Source organism: Monodelphis domestica, chromosome 3, assembly GCF_027887165.1.
Source record: "Monodelphis domestica isolate mMonDom1 chromosome 3, mMonDom1.pri, whole genome shotgun sequence".
NCBI lineage: Eukaryota > Metazoa > Chordata > Mammalia > Didelphimorphia > Didelphidae > Monodelphis > Monodelphis domestica.
The window spans coordinates 2369361-2385437 of NC_077229.1; the positions used below are offsets into that span (position 1 = coordinate 2369361).

At 42.1% G+C, this 16077-nt stretch overlaps 1 protein-coding gene across 5 annotated transcripts in view; it reads left to right on the forward strand.

Moving 5' to 3' along the window:
* The window catches only part of LOC100616929 (zinc finger protein 420-like), a 35101-nt gene extending 27791 nt beyond the window's left edge, over window positions 1–7310 (forward strand). For 4 of the 5 annotated variants that reach the window (XM_007490131.2, XM_007490132.3, XM_056821239.1 and 1 more), the window contains 2 exons: window positions 607–699; window positions 2217–7310. In XM_007490131.2, coding sequence (XP_007490193.1) covers window positions 607–699; window positions 2217–4444 — 2321 coding nt within the window. In that variant the 3' untranslated portion in view covers window positions 4445–7310. The remainder of the gene's footprint in view (window positions 1–606; window positions 700–2216) is intronic. The other variant, XM_056821238.1, reaches the window with a different exon arrangement.
* The last annotated feature ends 8767 nt before the right edge of the window (window positions 7311–16077 follow it).

Sequence of the window (16077 nt, forward strand, 5' to 3'; positions counted from 1 at the left end):
CTGTCCCCTCAACTGCTGTAGTTGGGCAGTTGCTTTTCCTCGGTGTTTTTACTCCCACAGTTTGTCCTCTGCTTATGAATAGTGTTTTTTCTCCTAGATCCCTGCAGATTGTTCAGGGACGTGACACCGCCATTAATGGAGAAGTCCATCACCTTCGATTGTACCACAGTGTATTAGTCTCTGTGTACAATGTTCTCCTGGTTCTGCTCCTCTCGCTCTGCATCACTTCCTGGAGGTTGTTCCAGTTCACATGGAACTCCTCCACTTTATTATTCCTTTTAGCACAATAGTATTCCATCACCAACATATACCACAATGTGTTCAGCCATTCCCCAATTGAAGGGCATCCCCTCGTTTTCCAATTTTTGGCCACCACAAAGAGTGCAGCTATGAATACTCTTATTCAGCTCTTTTTCCTTATCATCTCATTGGGGTACAAACCCAGCAGTGCTATGGCTGGATCAAAGGGCAGACAGTCTTTTGTCGCCCTTTGGGCATAGTTCCAAATTGCCCTCCAGAACAACTCCACCAACAATGAATTAATGTCCTGTAGGGTTCCATTCTGAGGGCCTCCATCCCCAATGATTTCCCTTTTCCACTGAACAGGACTTGCAGTTTCCAAGCCAGATGTCATCTCCCAGTTGGAGCGAAGGGAAGCCCCCTGGATGCCTGGAGGAATCCAGAGAAGTCGCTGTCCAGGTGAGTGGGTCCTTGCAAGCACTGGTCAAACTCTGAACAAAGATGTCACGTGTTGGTTGCCGGGCGTTGGGAGAAGAACCAAGACTTTGGGAGAAGAGCCGAGACTGTGGCATTAGCTCCTCCTGGAGACTCCTCTTGACATCGACAATCCAGTGGCCCAACACCTTTCCCCTCTCCTGCCCCTCCAGGGTCAGAGGAGATGCCTCAGCAGGGCACAGGACTTGCTCTTCTTCCTCCTGTCCCTCTTCCTGCTGCTCTGCTGGTTTCACCAGCCAAGTGGAGGAGGCCATGCAGGCCTGAGAGCCACCATGGCCAAGTGGTCAGCCTGGTGGTGAGCAGCCTCTGTATTAAGCTAGGCTTCTCCCAGGACTTCTCAGCATCCCCAATCCTATTAGAGGATGACTGGAATTGTGTGGGAGGTTTTTGTCATGACGAGCCTTCATATTCCTCCTTCCAACATGTACCCATTGTTCCTAGGTCTGCCTCCAGGGACTGAATAGAACACGTTTAATTCATCTCTCTTTAGTGTATGTGTGTCTTTCAGTCTGGCAACGACTGTGGCATCATCTCTTGTCCCAGATCTTCTCTTCCCACTAAATATCCCCAGTAATTTTGTCCAATTGTTTGATGGCAGGACCTTCAGGCCCTCGCCCATTGTGGTTTCCCCCCTCCGGACGCTTCTTCCCTGAGGTACCCAGAAATGAGCATCCACACAAGTGTTGCTTAGGGTCACTCAAAGCTTTGTTGTTTCCCAAAGACCTTCCATAGTGTTCACTTTCCTCAACTCATTGTCTGTCACTGATAGACATCCTTTTAGACAAGCTCCAAATGCATGTTCAATCTCAGCAGACCTTCGCTCATATGAGCTTTTCTTGTGTGTGGATGGACAGGTCAACAAGGCTGATACAGTCATCGCCATATTACTTGCACAGTCCTCAAAATAACTAGATGTGAACGTGCCAAGATAACATAAAGCTTATAACTGAGACTTTAAAACAATTCCAGCAGAAATAAAGGAAAACCTAAATAGTTGAGAGTAGGACACTAAAATGGAATGCTTCCTAAAACAATCTATGGATTTGATGTTACGCAATCAAGTTACCTGTAGGATACTTCGTAGGTTTAAAGAAAACAATAACACAGGGCATTCGAAGAACAAAAGAACGCTAATAGAGAGAGATTGTCAATAAAGATTTTAAGAAATGGAGTTAAGCATTATCCAACCTCAAGAGTATAAAGCAGCAACAATCAAAACAGTCTCCTCCTGTTTAAAATAAAATGGTGCCATCAGGAAGGGGAGGGGCCTAAACAAGTAAAAACTAGAACTCGGTATGTTGTTAAGCTGAAGGATGCCTCTCCTAGTGGAGGCCCTGCTTGATTTGGAGACAAAAGTGGGGAAAATAGAAAGCTTGATAACGAATATTTCAAAAGTAATATCTCAGTGGAGAATATACAAGGAAGGTGGGTGGGTGGCAAAAGTAACAGGTGCACAATTGCATGTTTTTTGTCTCATTCAGATTGGGAGGCTTCTTGTGAAACTGAAGAGTTTACTCTGAAGCTGGGAATTTCCCTAGAAAAGTCATCCCAGGAAAGAGACACAGAGGAAGTTCTCCATATAGCCACCTTACAAGAAGCCTGGGAACATGATGCCACATTAGAAAGGCAGCAAAGCAGTGAGGGAAAACATTCTTGGAAAGTAAGAATGACCCAAAAGAAAGGTTCAAATAAGCCAAGAAACTACAAATATGACAAAAGCTTCACTCTGGGGCACATATCTTTTGTGCGTCAGAGGTCCTCTTTAGGAGTGAGCCTCCTTAAACGAGATATCAGTAGAAAGTACTTCAGACTTTCTGCAGATCTAAGAAAGTATAATAAAGTATATTCAAAGAAGTTTTCCAAACATAATGACTATGGGAAATTCTTTAAACATAATTCAGACTTCACTGAAAATCATAAACTACATAATGAAGAGAAGCGCTATCAGTGTAATGAATGTGGGAAGCCTTTCAGTCAGAGGGCCAGTCTTATTCAACATCATAGAATACATACGGGCGAGAAGCCCTATGAATGTAATGTGTGCGGGAAGGCGTTCCGCCAGAGCACAGGACTTAATCAACACCAGACAGTTCATACAGGAGAGAAACGTTATGAGTGTAATGAATGTGGAAAGGCCTTCCGCCTGAGGAAGCAGCTTATTCAGCATTACAGAATTCATACTGGAGAAAAACCTTATGAATGTAATGACTGTGGGAAAGCCTTCCGCCAGAGCTCACAGCTAACTCAGCATCAGACAATTCATACTGGAGAGAAACCTTATGAATGTGATGAATGTGGAAAGGCCTTCCGCCTGAGAACATTACTTATTCAACATCATAAAATTCATACTGGAAAGAAACCTTATCGATGTGATGAGTGTGGGAAGGCCTTCCGCCTCAGTTCACAACTTATTCAACATCAGACAGTTCATAATGGAAAGGAACCTTATGGATGTAATGTATGTGGAAAGGCCTTTCATCAGAGAGCCCAGCTTAATCAACATCAGACAGTCCATTTCGGGGAGAAGCCTTATGAGTGTAATGAGTGTGGGAAGACCTTTCGCAACAGCACATGCCTTATTCAACATCAGACAATTCATACTGGGGAAAAACCTTATGAATGTCGTGAGTGTGGGAAAGCCTTTCGATTGAGCTCTTATCTTACACGGCATCAGAGAATTCATACTGGAGAGAAGCCTTATAAATGTGATCAGTGTGGGAAGGCCTTCTGTCAGAGCTCACAGCTTACTCAGCATCAGACAGTTCATACTGGGGAGAAACCTTATGCATGTAATGAATGTGGGAAGGCCTTTAGTCAGAAAACAGAACTTACTAGACATCAGACAATTCATACTGGAGAGAAACCTTACGAGTGTAATGAATGTGGGAAAGCTTTCCGTCGGAAAGCAGGACTTGTTGAGCATAAGATAATTCACACTGGAGAGAAAACTCATAGATGTAATGAATGTGGGAAGGCTTTCCGGTGGAAGACAGGACTTACCATCCATCAGAAAATTCATAGTGGAGAAAAGCAGTATGAATGTAACGAATGTGGCAGTGCCTTCCGCCTGAAAAGACAACTTACTCAACATCAGAGGCTTCATACTGGTGATAAACTTTGTGAATGTGATCAGTGTGGGATGGTCTTTAGCCAGAGTAGAAACCTTATTCGCCATCAGAGAATCCATAGTGGAGAAAAACCTTATGAATGTACAGAATGTGGAAAGGCCTTCCGCCTGAAGGCACGGCTCACTAAACATCTGACAGTTCATACTGGTGAGAAACACTTTGAATGTACTGAGTGTGGGAAGGCCTTCCGTCAGAAGCCACATCTTACTGAACATCAGACAATTCACAGTGGCGAGAAACCCTTTGAATGTCACGAGTGTGGGAAGGCCTTCCGCCTGAGAACACAGCTCATTCAACATCATAGAATCCATACTGGGGAGAAACCATTCGAGTGTAATGTGTGTGGGAAGGCATTTAGTCACAGGACAGAACGCAATCGACATTATAGAATTCATACTGGAGAGAAGCGATATGAATGTAATGAGTGTGGAAGGGCCTTCCGCTTGAGCACACACCTTACTCGACATAAGAGAATCCATACTGGGGAGAAACCATACGAGTGTAATGAGTGTGAGATGGCCTTCCGGCTAAAAGCACAACTTACTCATCATCAGAGAATTCATACTGGAGAGAGCCTTTAAGAAGGTTCTGATTTAGGAAAGGCTTTCTTCTGGAAGAAACCATATTAAAACAGAACAGAGAAAATTTGTCTCTACCATTAATATGGAATGTCTTTATATAACTTAAGAAATAGTAAAAATCTCATGCTGAGAAGCCATATGAATATAAGGAAAGGAATAAAATTAAAGAATTGAGCAAAGGAGGAACTCCACAGGTGAAACAAATTATTTCCTATTTTCCCACAGCAGTGATTCAAATCTTTTCTTCCTCTTCAACTTCCTTCCCAAACCCCAATATTTTAATGGATTTCCATTTTTAATTGACTTAGACATTTACATTATGGAAGCTCAGCTTCACCTACAATTCCACAAATATGGATTCTTCAACTACGTTCAGTCAAACTCAATACAAAAGTTTGTTTTGAATAAAAAGGTCCATTTTATATTGAAAATTTTGGTGGTGGTGGTTGTTCAGTCATTATGTCCTACTCTTCATGATCCCATTTAGTGTTTTCTTGGCAAAGATACAGGAGTGGTTTGCCATATCCAAGACATTTTATAGATGAGGAAACTGAGGCAAATAGGGTTGAGTGACTTGCTCAAGATCACAAAACCAGTGTCTACATAGCAATCTGTGCTGCACTTCAAAAGTAACCACTCCTGGTGAGACATACTTTTCCAAGTTATCTTGGGCTGAAAAATTATTTTACCTGATCTTTTTTTTGGCTCTGCTGCTCCCAAACTCAACTTGAGGCATTATTTTAGAGTTGTTTGGAGGGAACGTCAGGAAAGGTTGGCTGGGTGCTTCTCTCTGCTCTTCCTTCTTGGCTCCTTGAACAAGAATCTCAATGACATCTCCCAACAAGTGGTCATCCAGCTTTTACTTAAAGACTTCTTCAGTCCTTCCTGTTTTTCAATAATTCTGATTGTTGAGAAGATTTTCTTTATTTCAAAGCTGAAGTTGTAATTTCCTAATATTATTCTGATTTGTGTTCTTGAAGACCCCATTAGGGCTAGTTCAGTCGACTCTTCTGATTCAAGCTTGGATTTAGAATATCGTGAGAAACTTGAGAACCACAGAATACAGTTAAAGCTTTAAGATTTAAAAATATACAATTCAAATAAAACAATAGTGCTTCCCTCTGTCCTCTCTATTTTTGGCATTTTTCCTACAAGCAAATTCTTTTTTATTTTGAGCAAAAAAGGAACCCAAACCACTGACCCTCCTAAACTCTGACCTTTATTGGTTGGATCAGAAAAATTTCTTAGAGGGTCTTTCACCACTAACAATTTTTACTTTAGAATGAAGCCTAGGGGAGCAGCTAGGTGGCTTAGTGGATAGATAACCACCTGGAAACCAGAGGTCTTGGGTTGAAATCTAGCCTTAGACATTTCCTAACTGTGTGACCCTGGGCAAGTCACTTAGCCACTGTTGCCTAGCCCTTAACCACTCCTTCTGCCTTGGAACCTATATAATATCGATTTGAGTCAGAAGGGAAGGATTTTTTAAAAAATAAAGCCTAGTGTAGGCAGCATTGACTTAATACAAATGAATAGTATAGTCATCTAGGAAGAAGGAAGTAATGTAAAGGGCAATTAAAAGAATGTCTCTGCTTATAGACGTCCTGCAGGTCCACAGCCAGAGAAGGGCCATAGCTTCAGTGTTGTAATTGCTCCCCTCACCAGAAGGTCTCTGACGAGGCTCATGAACGTTAGTAACCTGCCTTGGGATGGTTCCAGCACTCAGCCCCTACTTACTGCCACAATGTTCCCTGGCCCACTGGCCCACTGGCCACCTGCCCCTGTGTGGGTGGCCCGTTAAGAGGTGGATACCAGATTTTTCCCCTTTAGACACTCCTTTTGTGGCAGTTGTGTGAAGATGGAATCAGGATTACCAGCAAGTCAAATACCGTAATCACTTTTTATATTTCCTGTTGTGATTATGAGAAGAATTGCATTTCCTCCATAGCATTTAGAAGCAAAGAACCTTCCAGTAATTTCACTCCCTTGTTTTCAGATTAGATGTCAATACAATTTTCAATAATAATTCTTTGGCATTTTGCAGTCCCATGTTCTCTACCTCCCCCAAGGCAGCAGGTAATAATATGTGGGCTGTACATGCGTTACCATATAATACAGACTTCCGTGTTCATCATCTGAGAGAAGATGAGTCACTTACACCAGAGAAAAATTCATGGAGGAAATAAAGTGAAGAATGGGAGGCTTCAGTCTGCATTCAGACCGTCAGTTTGGCAGTAAATCGTCTTTTTCATCCATGAGGCCCTTGAAGTGGCCCTGGATCCTTGCATTGCTGATAATAGTTGAGTCATTCACAATTGATAATTGTTCTTTATTGCTGTTACTGTGTACAACATTCTGGTTCTGCACGCTTTATTTTGCCTCTCTTCATGAGTCCAAGTTTTTTTGTGATTGTCTGGTTCATCATTTCTTAGGGCCCAATAAATAGTATTTTATTACAATTATATATCACAATTTGTTCAGCTGTTCCCCAGTTTGATGGCTATCCCTTCAGTTTCAAGTTCTTTACCACCATAAAAAGAGCTGCTATAAATATTTTGGTATAAGCAGGTCCTTTTCCCCCACCTTTCATCTCTTTGGGATACAGAACTAGTAGTGGGATCAAAGGATACACAGTTTTATGGCCCTTTGAACATTGTGTCAGTTCACAGCCCCATCATCAGTGTATTGGTGTCCCAATTTTTCCACATCCCCTCCCATATTTACCATTTTCCTTTTTTGTCATATTAGCCAAACTGATAGAAATTAAGTGGTACCTCAGAATTGTTTTAATTTGCACTTCTCTAATTAATGATTTGGAGCATTTCTTCATATAATTAAAGGTAGTTTTAATTTCTTTATCTGAGAATTGCCTGTTTATATCTTTTAGCCATTTGTCATGTGGGGAATGCTTTGTATCCTTATAAATTTGAGTTCTTTCTGTACTTGAGAAATACGAACTTTCAGAGACACTTGCTATAAAGATTTTCCCCCTCCAATTTGTTATTCCCCTTCCAATCTTGGTTGCATTGGTTTTGTTTGTGCAAAAACTTAATTTGATGTAGTCAGTTACCTGTTTTACATCTCTAATGTTCTCTGTCTTGTGTAGACATAAATTCTTCCCTTATCCATAGATCTAATTTGTTTATTGAGAACCTTTCCAGGAAGTTGTCTAAATCACCCATTTTAGAGAAGGAAGAGTCCAAATACCTAAAAATTAAGCCGGGGGTGGGGGGGATCCACACAACCTTTTGAAAGGATTTTATAAAATTATGAAGGGACAGAAGCTTCAACCCTAAGTGACTACACAAGGGAATCAGTAAGAAAGGAATGGAAATGGTTAAGTGGCTTTGTGTCTGAAAGCAGTCTGTCTTTGTTAGGTGACTTCCTGAAATTGTTATTTAAGAGCGCACTGGACCAAAGAACTCCCACCTCTGGACGGTTGGGGCACCCAATCCTGATAATAAATTATGTGATGTTAAAGTTGTTCAACTAAGTCAGCTGTCTAAAAAATGTATGAAAGATGGAAAATGGGCAATATGATGGTAACAGACTCAACTTTGAACCCTTTTCTGGTAGCATAAATGAACTGATTAGAGGTAATAAGGTCCATAAAGGGCAAGGATGTTAGTGACTCCAGCCTTAGTCTTCCATATAACTTGTGGCTGCAGGAGCCTAGCCAAAGAGAAACATTTCAGGGTGGTCTGGGTTAGATTGTGTACCTTGTTGAGGCCCACAGCTCTTGAGACCTGACCAGTTCAAGCCTTCACCCAGCCAGAGAGAGTCTGGCCTGGAGCAGAATCTATTCTTCAAGTGAACCCAGAAAAGTAATGATTTCAGATAAGGCAACAATAAATACAGACAAGATAAAGTGAGATAAGGATATTAGGGTTTGCAAAGGAGAGGAAAGGGTAGAATGATAACATGATCAGATAAGGGATTTCAGAGGTCCTGAGTATGAGAGTGGCATATCTGTACTGTTGATATAGGGTGGAGGAGTAGAACATGGAAAATGTGTATATGGAGGAACTTGGAGACAAGGGTATCTGAAGGAACCTCACTGTATTTGTGGCAGTCCCCCAATAGAAGGGCAGGCATTGAGGAGAGAAGTTCACTGTTTCTGTCTTCCTAAGCTGCCCTGGGCTGGAAAAATGACTCGTGGTTGTTGATTTTCCTTACCAGAATTCATTGTAGCATTTTTGGCAGTTGTTTGCAGGGATGTGTTGAGAAAGCTCAGCAAAAATGTTCATTTCAGTTGGCTATCTTGGCTCTGGCCCTACTCATCCACTCAATCCAGAGTCTGAAATAAAGTTAAAACAGTCAGTGCCTTCAAGGAACTATAACAGAGACAACACTGTAGTGAGCACTTCTCTCCATCTCATTTAATGTTTGCTCTAGACTTCATATTGTGGCAAGACCTATTTCAAATGGAAACTGGTGTTGGATTTTCCCAAAAGTCTTTAAAGCATTTATGAATATATTTGCCCAGATGATTACCTTGGCCTCCACTGGCTGAAAGCCAGCATTGTTATATATATATATATATATATATATATATATATATATATATATATATATATATATATATATATATATATATCACCTTTTCCCCAGGGGTCTCTATACCTTTAAAGAAGCCAAAGGGGTGTCTAGTCGGTCTCTGACCCTGGGCCTCCCCAGTGGAATTCCTTGAATTCTAAGTCTCCTGCACCTCAATTCCATTTAGGCACTTAATAGTCAAATTAGCTTTTACAAAGGAATTTTTACTTTAAAAGTCCAACAAGAATAAATATAGAAACATTCTCCAGGCTCCTCCCATTCACCTCGGTCTCTGGGGAAGGAGGAAGATTGAGCTTATAGTTTAGCTTATTTCTAGGCAGCCTAGTCCATGAAACTCTAAATCCAAAGCCTCTCTTCCATTGGAGTCCCAAATACCTTGACTTCTCAAGAGTCTCCCTGCTGCCCTGGCAGCAACGTCTGACCTGGAGTGCTGCTTCCAGAGTCTGGACAGTCTAGACTCCACTGCTGGCTTCTAAAACGACAAAATAAAACAAGAGCAAATCCCAAGCCTGACTCTTGAAATTACAGGGTAAAAGGAGAGGGAGAAGGACAGCCCTTCCCCTGCTCCAGAACAATCTGTGCATGAACTGGGCTTCCACCCTCTGGGTGCTGTAGGAAAGAAGGGAATATCTCAACCTGCCATGGCATAAGGGTCCTTTTTTTCCTATTTGATTCCATGTAACTTGTAAGGAAAATGATGTAGCCTGTGGACGTGACGGAATTTAGTTGAGGGGCCAAAAGAACTCTGGCTCTGTTCTAGGTAAACGTTTGCTAGATGAACTCCGTATCTCCAGGATCCGATTTGATCTTTCCCCTCCTTGTGTCCTCCATCCCCATTTGCCTGCTAAAACCTTGGGAGCCATCTTGGAATGTCATCCTGGTTGTGTCTTCTTTTGTTTTCTGCTGTAACTGGAACCTCTATATGCCTTTTGAAGAATGGTGTCCATTTCCCATGGACCCTCGAGTCTGTGCTCAGAGAATATAATAAAACCTGGTTTCAAAATGCCTTTGCGTGTTGGTGAGCCTCGATGTGTTCAGTGGCACAGCCCTGGAGAGAGGCCAGGAAGTGCAGGGTGTCTCCTCCCCAACGGACATCAGGGAAGTTGGGAGGTGCGTTGGGTGTAGAGCAAAATGTGTGCAATTGTAGACACGCACCCGACATCTACTTTGAAAGGTCCAGTGAGCCCTTGATGATGCAGAAAGAACTGGGGCTCAAAAGACAGCCGAAGGTGAGATTTCTAGCTGTCAGCACAGAAATGATTATTGAACCAGGGACGAGCAGGGATCTCCTGAGGCCCCTGAGGTCTTCTAGAGGGAAACCGAAGGATCTGGGGGAGAGCTTTAAGGGTTGGGGGACTCGGTTGCTGTTGATGATGCAGCAAAGGAGTAGTCAGACAAGTGGAGAGAAATCCAGGAAAAAACCAGTGCAACAAAAGCCCTGAGAGATTGGGCAAGAGTGGTCAGTGCTACCGAGGGAAGGGTCCCGCTTGAGAAAAGGCCATTGGATTTAGCGATTATGAGAGAGGTCGTTGGTGACTTTGGAGAAAGGATTTCCATTGAGTACACCAGAAACCACTCTGCAAAGGTTCCAAAAAAAGTGGAAAAGAGGAGAGGAAGTGGGGCCAAGTTTTTTCTAGGGGTTCTACATGTTTTTCAGAATTCTTGAAATGTGTTGCTAAAGGCCATTAGTGATGTCACGGAGAGACCCAAAAACCTTTGCCACCAGCTTAAATCCTTCCTCGATCTCGGCCCACCTCAGAATTCCCGTGAGATTACAAAGCATTTTGGGGAAGTGGAACAAAGGCTTGTGGGGATTGTAGTCCTGTATTCGAGTCTATTTTTTACACCTCACCACTCTTCTGCCTTGGAGCCAATACACAGTATTGACTCCAAGACGGAAGGTGAGGCTTAAAAAAAAAAGAATAAAATGATCTTAATCTGAGCTAGTAAGCATCTGAGGCAGGATTTGAGCTCAGGACTTCTGACTCCAAGTCCACCTTCTCTCCCAAGATCCCAAGGATAGACTAGAAGCTCTGGTGCCCCCTGTGTAGAGGGAATTTCATCCCCCCCCCTCCTGGATTGCCAACTCAGTTCATCCCATTTTTCACATGCCACACGGTGTCCATGAACGTAAATAAAAGGGTGTGGGTGGAGCCCACAGGGGGCATTACTTCCCTGAGCAGGCAGGAGGGACTGATGGGATCCTGCAGGATAAGCTACACAGGGTCAGACTTAGAGTAAGAAAGAGATTTTAAATCTATACGTATCTGCCTTTTCTATTTCAAGTGGTTATTAATAAACTTTTTGGAAAATAAGAACTTGGAAATATTAATGTTAATCTAACACTCCTGTAGTCAGCTGGAAAAGGCAGCAATAGAGATCATTGAGGCAGGAAGCAAGATGGATGTCTCCTGGATTGTCCAAGCAAAATAGGCTGAAGTTGAGAGTCAGTGGGCAGAGAAAAAGTTTGATAAACTGAGGCAAGAGCGGATTTTGGGGATGGCTGCTGCAGAATACCAAGGAAGCTAGATGAGAGTAATAACTTTGCTAAGTAATCACTCTTTCTCTCTCTCTCTCCACACCTCTCTTCTCTCCCTCTAAAGCTTCCTCAGAGGGGAGAGAGAAGCTTTAAGGTAGGAAGATAGAGAAAGGATAGAAGTTTTTGATACCACGAGGGGGATGACGGAGTCGAAGTAGAGATATGAGGTGGCAAGAATGAGTCTTTATTAATTTTCCATGAGCCACAGCTAAGCTCTGATCAAAGGACCCTTCCGACGGCTTTTACCAGTCCAAAGATCCACCAGATTCAATACCACACAGGTCGGAGAGATGATAGAGAAAGATTAAAGATGGAGCCTGGCCCAAGGCCAGGCCCCAGCGAGGACAGGCATCCGTGTGAGCTGGAAGGGAGGAAGAGCAGAAGAGAGAGAGGAGGAGCTGGCTAGGCCCTATTTATATGCGAATGTACACAGTACATAGGGATGATTCTCATTGGTTAATGACAAGGTATAGGTGTGGTTTCTCTTAACCAGGTGAGCACAAAGAAACCTGTGTTCCCACCTAACCTGGGAGAAGCTGGGGTCAAGGGTTAGAGGCTTTCCCAGCCATGTGCAATACTGAGCATGCTCAAGACTGAGCATGCTCTCTTCTAAGGCAATCTGTACATACCAACTGTTCCCCTTGCCCATAGCTAGGGGTGGACTGCTACACCCTCCCTCCCTTCTCTTCCTTCCCTTCTCCTATCAATAAAATCATTAAGTTTATGGCCAGTCTCACAATTTTAATCTTACAATATCATAAATCACATTCTTGACAATGATTCTAGTATCTCTGAACTAATTCTGGCTAACATAGTAGTACATATAAAATCAGACTATTGGAATTTGTCTTGGTTGACTTCTTGATGAGAGGTTTGTTTTTCTTCTGGCTACTAAAGTAATAGCAAAAATTATAAAAGGCACTTGTTCAGCCTGCTTTGACCTTTGAGTTGTCTCATACATGTTGATAGTGATTGCATTCTTGAGACCCTAAATTTCATGCATTATTATTTGGTCCAAAAATCTCCCTCTTTTATCGATGCTTTTTTTGAAGTGTCCTTGAATGAGCCACAACCACTTGGCAGCTCCTGGGGAACTTCTTGCAACCCACAGCTTTTTCCTATCAGGAATTTTAAGGAAATGTCTGAAGCCTAGGGATGGAAGTGAGGCATGGTAAGGGCTTTCCTGCAATAGTGATCTGGGAGAAGCAGTCACGAATAAAGAGGATAGTGGGGACTCCGAATGTCAAGACTGTAAGAGATGGCCAGTGACCAAGGAGTGACAGAAGAGGCTGTATGGAGCAAATGTTGGATTGGTAGAATTGACTAGATTTAACAAATGCTCATAGGTGTGTGTAATGAAAATTAGAAATCAAGTGTGACTCAACAGATAAACCTGTTTTTCGGTAAGAACCTGCTTCTTGCCCCAGAAGTAGGACTAGAAATAAAAACTGGTTTCTGAATTTATTGCATTAGTGAAATAGTCTTCTTGAAGTAAACCAATGATCTCTTGGTTGATAAATCCAATGGATTCTTCTTTGTCCTTATCTTTCTTGACTTCTCAAATACTGACTACATTCTACTTCTACTTTTTATATAGTCCTACCTTCTTCAGCTTTCCTGACATTTAAGGTCTCCTTGTTCTTTTCCAACTTACCTCTGAAGTTTTGTTCTCTGAATCTTCCTATCACTCTCTGATTGTTGGTAGTGTATACCAAGGCTACTCTGGTGTACTATGGTATCTCTTACCTGCCAATTTTTTCAGATTATTCCCCAAACTATATAACCTAGTCCTCTTTTTAAAAATTTTATTTTTCCAATTGTGCATTTATTTTCTCTGTTCATCCCCTACTCCTTATTAAGCAATCAAAAGTAAGGAAAGAAAGAAAGAAAGCCCTTATAACAAATATGCTTAATCAAGCAAAGTCAATTCCCTTACTGACTATGCCCCAAAATTTATATTAGTCATGACCAATGTGTGTTTTAAAATTTTGTACCCTGGGGGCTTCATTTCCCAGCATTCTTTACTCTTCCCAGGGCTCCCTTTCCTTGTGTCCCTGTGTTGCATCTGTGTGTGAGTTTCTATATGAATTGATTGAAACCCATGCTGCAAGGGCTTTGGGGCTTGGGCTTGAGTGTGGCAGGCTGCTTGGGTTCTGGCTTCTTTTTTATCCTCTGCTCACTCGGCTGAAGGAACCATTTTCTCTCTGACTTTGTTTTATTAAACCCTATAAACTTTAAAATATTTGGAGCATTTATTTTTACCCTTACATATTTGGCAACCATGAAGGAATTTCAGAACCTCTGGGTAAGTAGAGAAACCAGGTTTTTCTCCTGCTGTGAGCACTCCCTCCTACCCCTCTAGGGAACTCTCTTTGGAGTTTCCCAGGCTCACTGCCTACTCCTGCCCACCACAAAAAAAAAAGCTGGGAAACCGCATTTCTCTGTGTGTGCAGTGCTTGAGTGGCTCTCTTCCCACTCCTGCTCTGTGCTCACTCTGCCTTAAACAGGAGTGAGAAGTCTATGGGACCTGCTTGTATGGCAGCTCCAGATTCATGGAGCTCTCACAATTTGGTCTGCAAATCCTGTATATATGAGGCAAGAGAAGTATCTCCCCCTAGTAACGTTGTATATACAGGAGAAAGGCTTAGCCTGTATAGGAGGATGTCCAAAAAGCATCTCAAATGGTGAGATGTGTAGATCTCCTCTGGCCCTGCTTCTAATATAAAATAGGCCCAGAGGGAGAATTTCAGGCCATTTTAAATGAGTTTCAGTGTGCATTTTTCCAATCATAGTTTTAAATTCTCTATTCATTCTTTTAACTTGGCCTGTCCTCTGGGGATGGTATGGCACATGGAATTTAGGAGTTATACCCAAACATGAATAAATCTGAGACAGGATTGAATCAGTAAAACGAGTTCCTCTATCCAAATCAATGCATGCTGACAGGCCAAAGTGAGGAATAATTTCTTTTAAAAGCACTGTGGTGGTGGGCATCTAGGTGGCTCAGTGGATTGAGAGCCAGGCCCAGAGACTGGAGGTTCTGGGTTCAAATCTAACCTCAGACACTTCCTAGCTGTGTGACCCTGGGCAAGTCACTTGACCCCTATTGTCTAAAATAGTAAATTGATGTTTGCCAGGGATTTAATTTCTAAATCCCAAAATGAATTACTAAAGTAGAATGGAATTATGGTAGTTTATTTTTACAATAGAGGAAGATATTAAGGAAGAGAGGAAAGAGGAGAGAGAAAAAGCTCCAGCTTCCTCTGAACCAGTTAGAAATACTAAGGCCCCAGCCAGGTGAAAGGAGTCTCAAGATGATGGGCCTTACTTTCTCGGAGGTTCACACTTCCAGAAAGGGCAAGGAACTAAGTCAGCCTTTACACTCACCATGGTGACCATATAAAAGGAAAGCAGTCCTAGGTCTCTTGTGCGAGCTCCTCCAGGGGCCCAGTTCCACAGCCAAGTGTCTTCACTCCAAGTCTGAGTGTCTGTCTTCCAGTCTCTCCTCAAGTGTCTGTCTTCTCACCAGCTCCAAGTGACTGTCTTCATTCTGATCCCAAGTGACTGATTCTGAATCCAGTCCAACTCTGAGTGACTAAATCTTGATTGATCCATCCTGTGTCTCTGTTTCCTCTATTTAAAGATCTTTTTCTCTTGTGTCACCACCCCTGTATTTTACATCTACCAGTCACAGCAAACGCTACTCTCCAGGACTGCCCACTCAATGTATGAAATAGGTGTTCACACCTTTTGTAGTTATTTAACACCTTTTTGTGGTTATTTAACACCTTTTGTATTTAGTTAACACCTTTTTGTAGTTATTTAACACCTTTTGTAGTTAAAATGGGTAGATCTACCTTTAAATACTAAATTAACACTTTGGGGGATTAAAATCTAACAATAGTCAGGGGATTGCAATTTAATCTTCACAATAGAGGATGAGCTAAATCCAATCTTCACACACTCTTCTGCCTTGGAACCAATACCTAGTATTGATTCTAAGACAGAAGGGCCAATAAATAAATAAAAGCACTTTGGCAACAAAAGCCACTGTGGCTTGAGCAGTAGGAAATGCTTCAGGCCATCTGGTCAGCTGATCTACTATGACCAGACAAAATGTATAATGTCCAGCTTTTGGCATAGTGATAAAATCAATTTGAAGGTGTTCAAAAGGTATGTAAGCCAGAGCACACCCACCAAAAGCTTTGCCATGAAAGGCATGCTGATTAATAATGCTTGGCAGGTAGAGAAGGCTGTACATACTTTAGAGGCTATGGTAGTTATACCAGGGGCTACCCATACTCTTTTAACAGAATCCACAATACCCTGGGTACCAAAATGACCATTTTTGTGAATGGAGTGGCAAATTTGGTGATAGAAACTCCTAGGGAGCAGGGGTTTTCCTTCAGATGATACCCATGCTTCATTTATTTGTATGTCCTTAAATTTTTGCTTCCATTTTCCCACTTCCTTTTCATTACAAGAAAGTGATAGATTTAAGTCATCAGTAGTTGTTAATATTAAAATTAACTTAGCC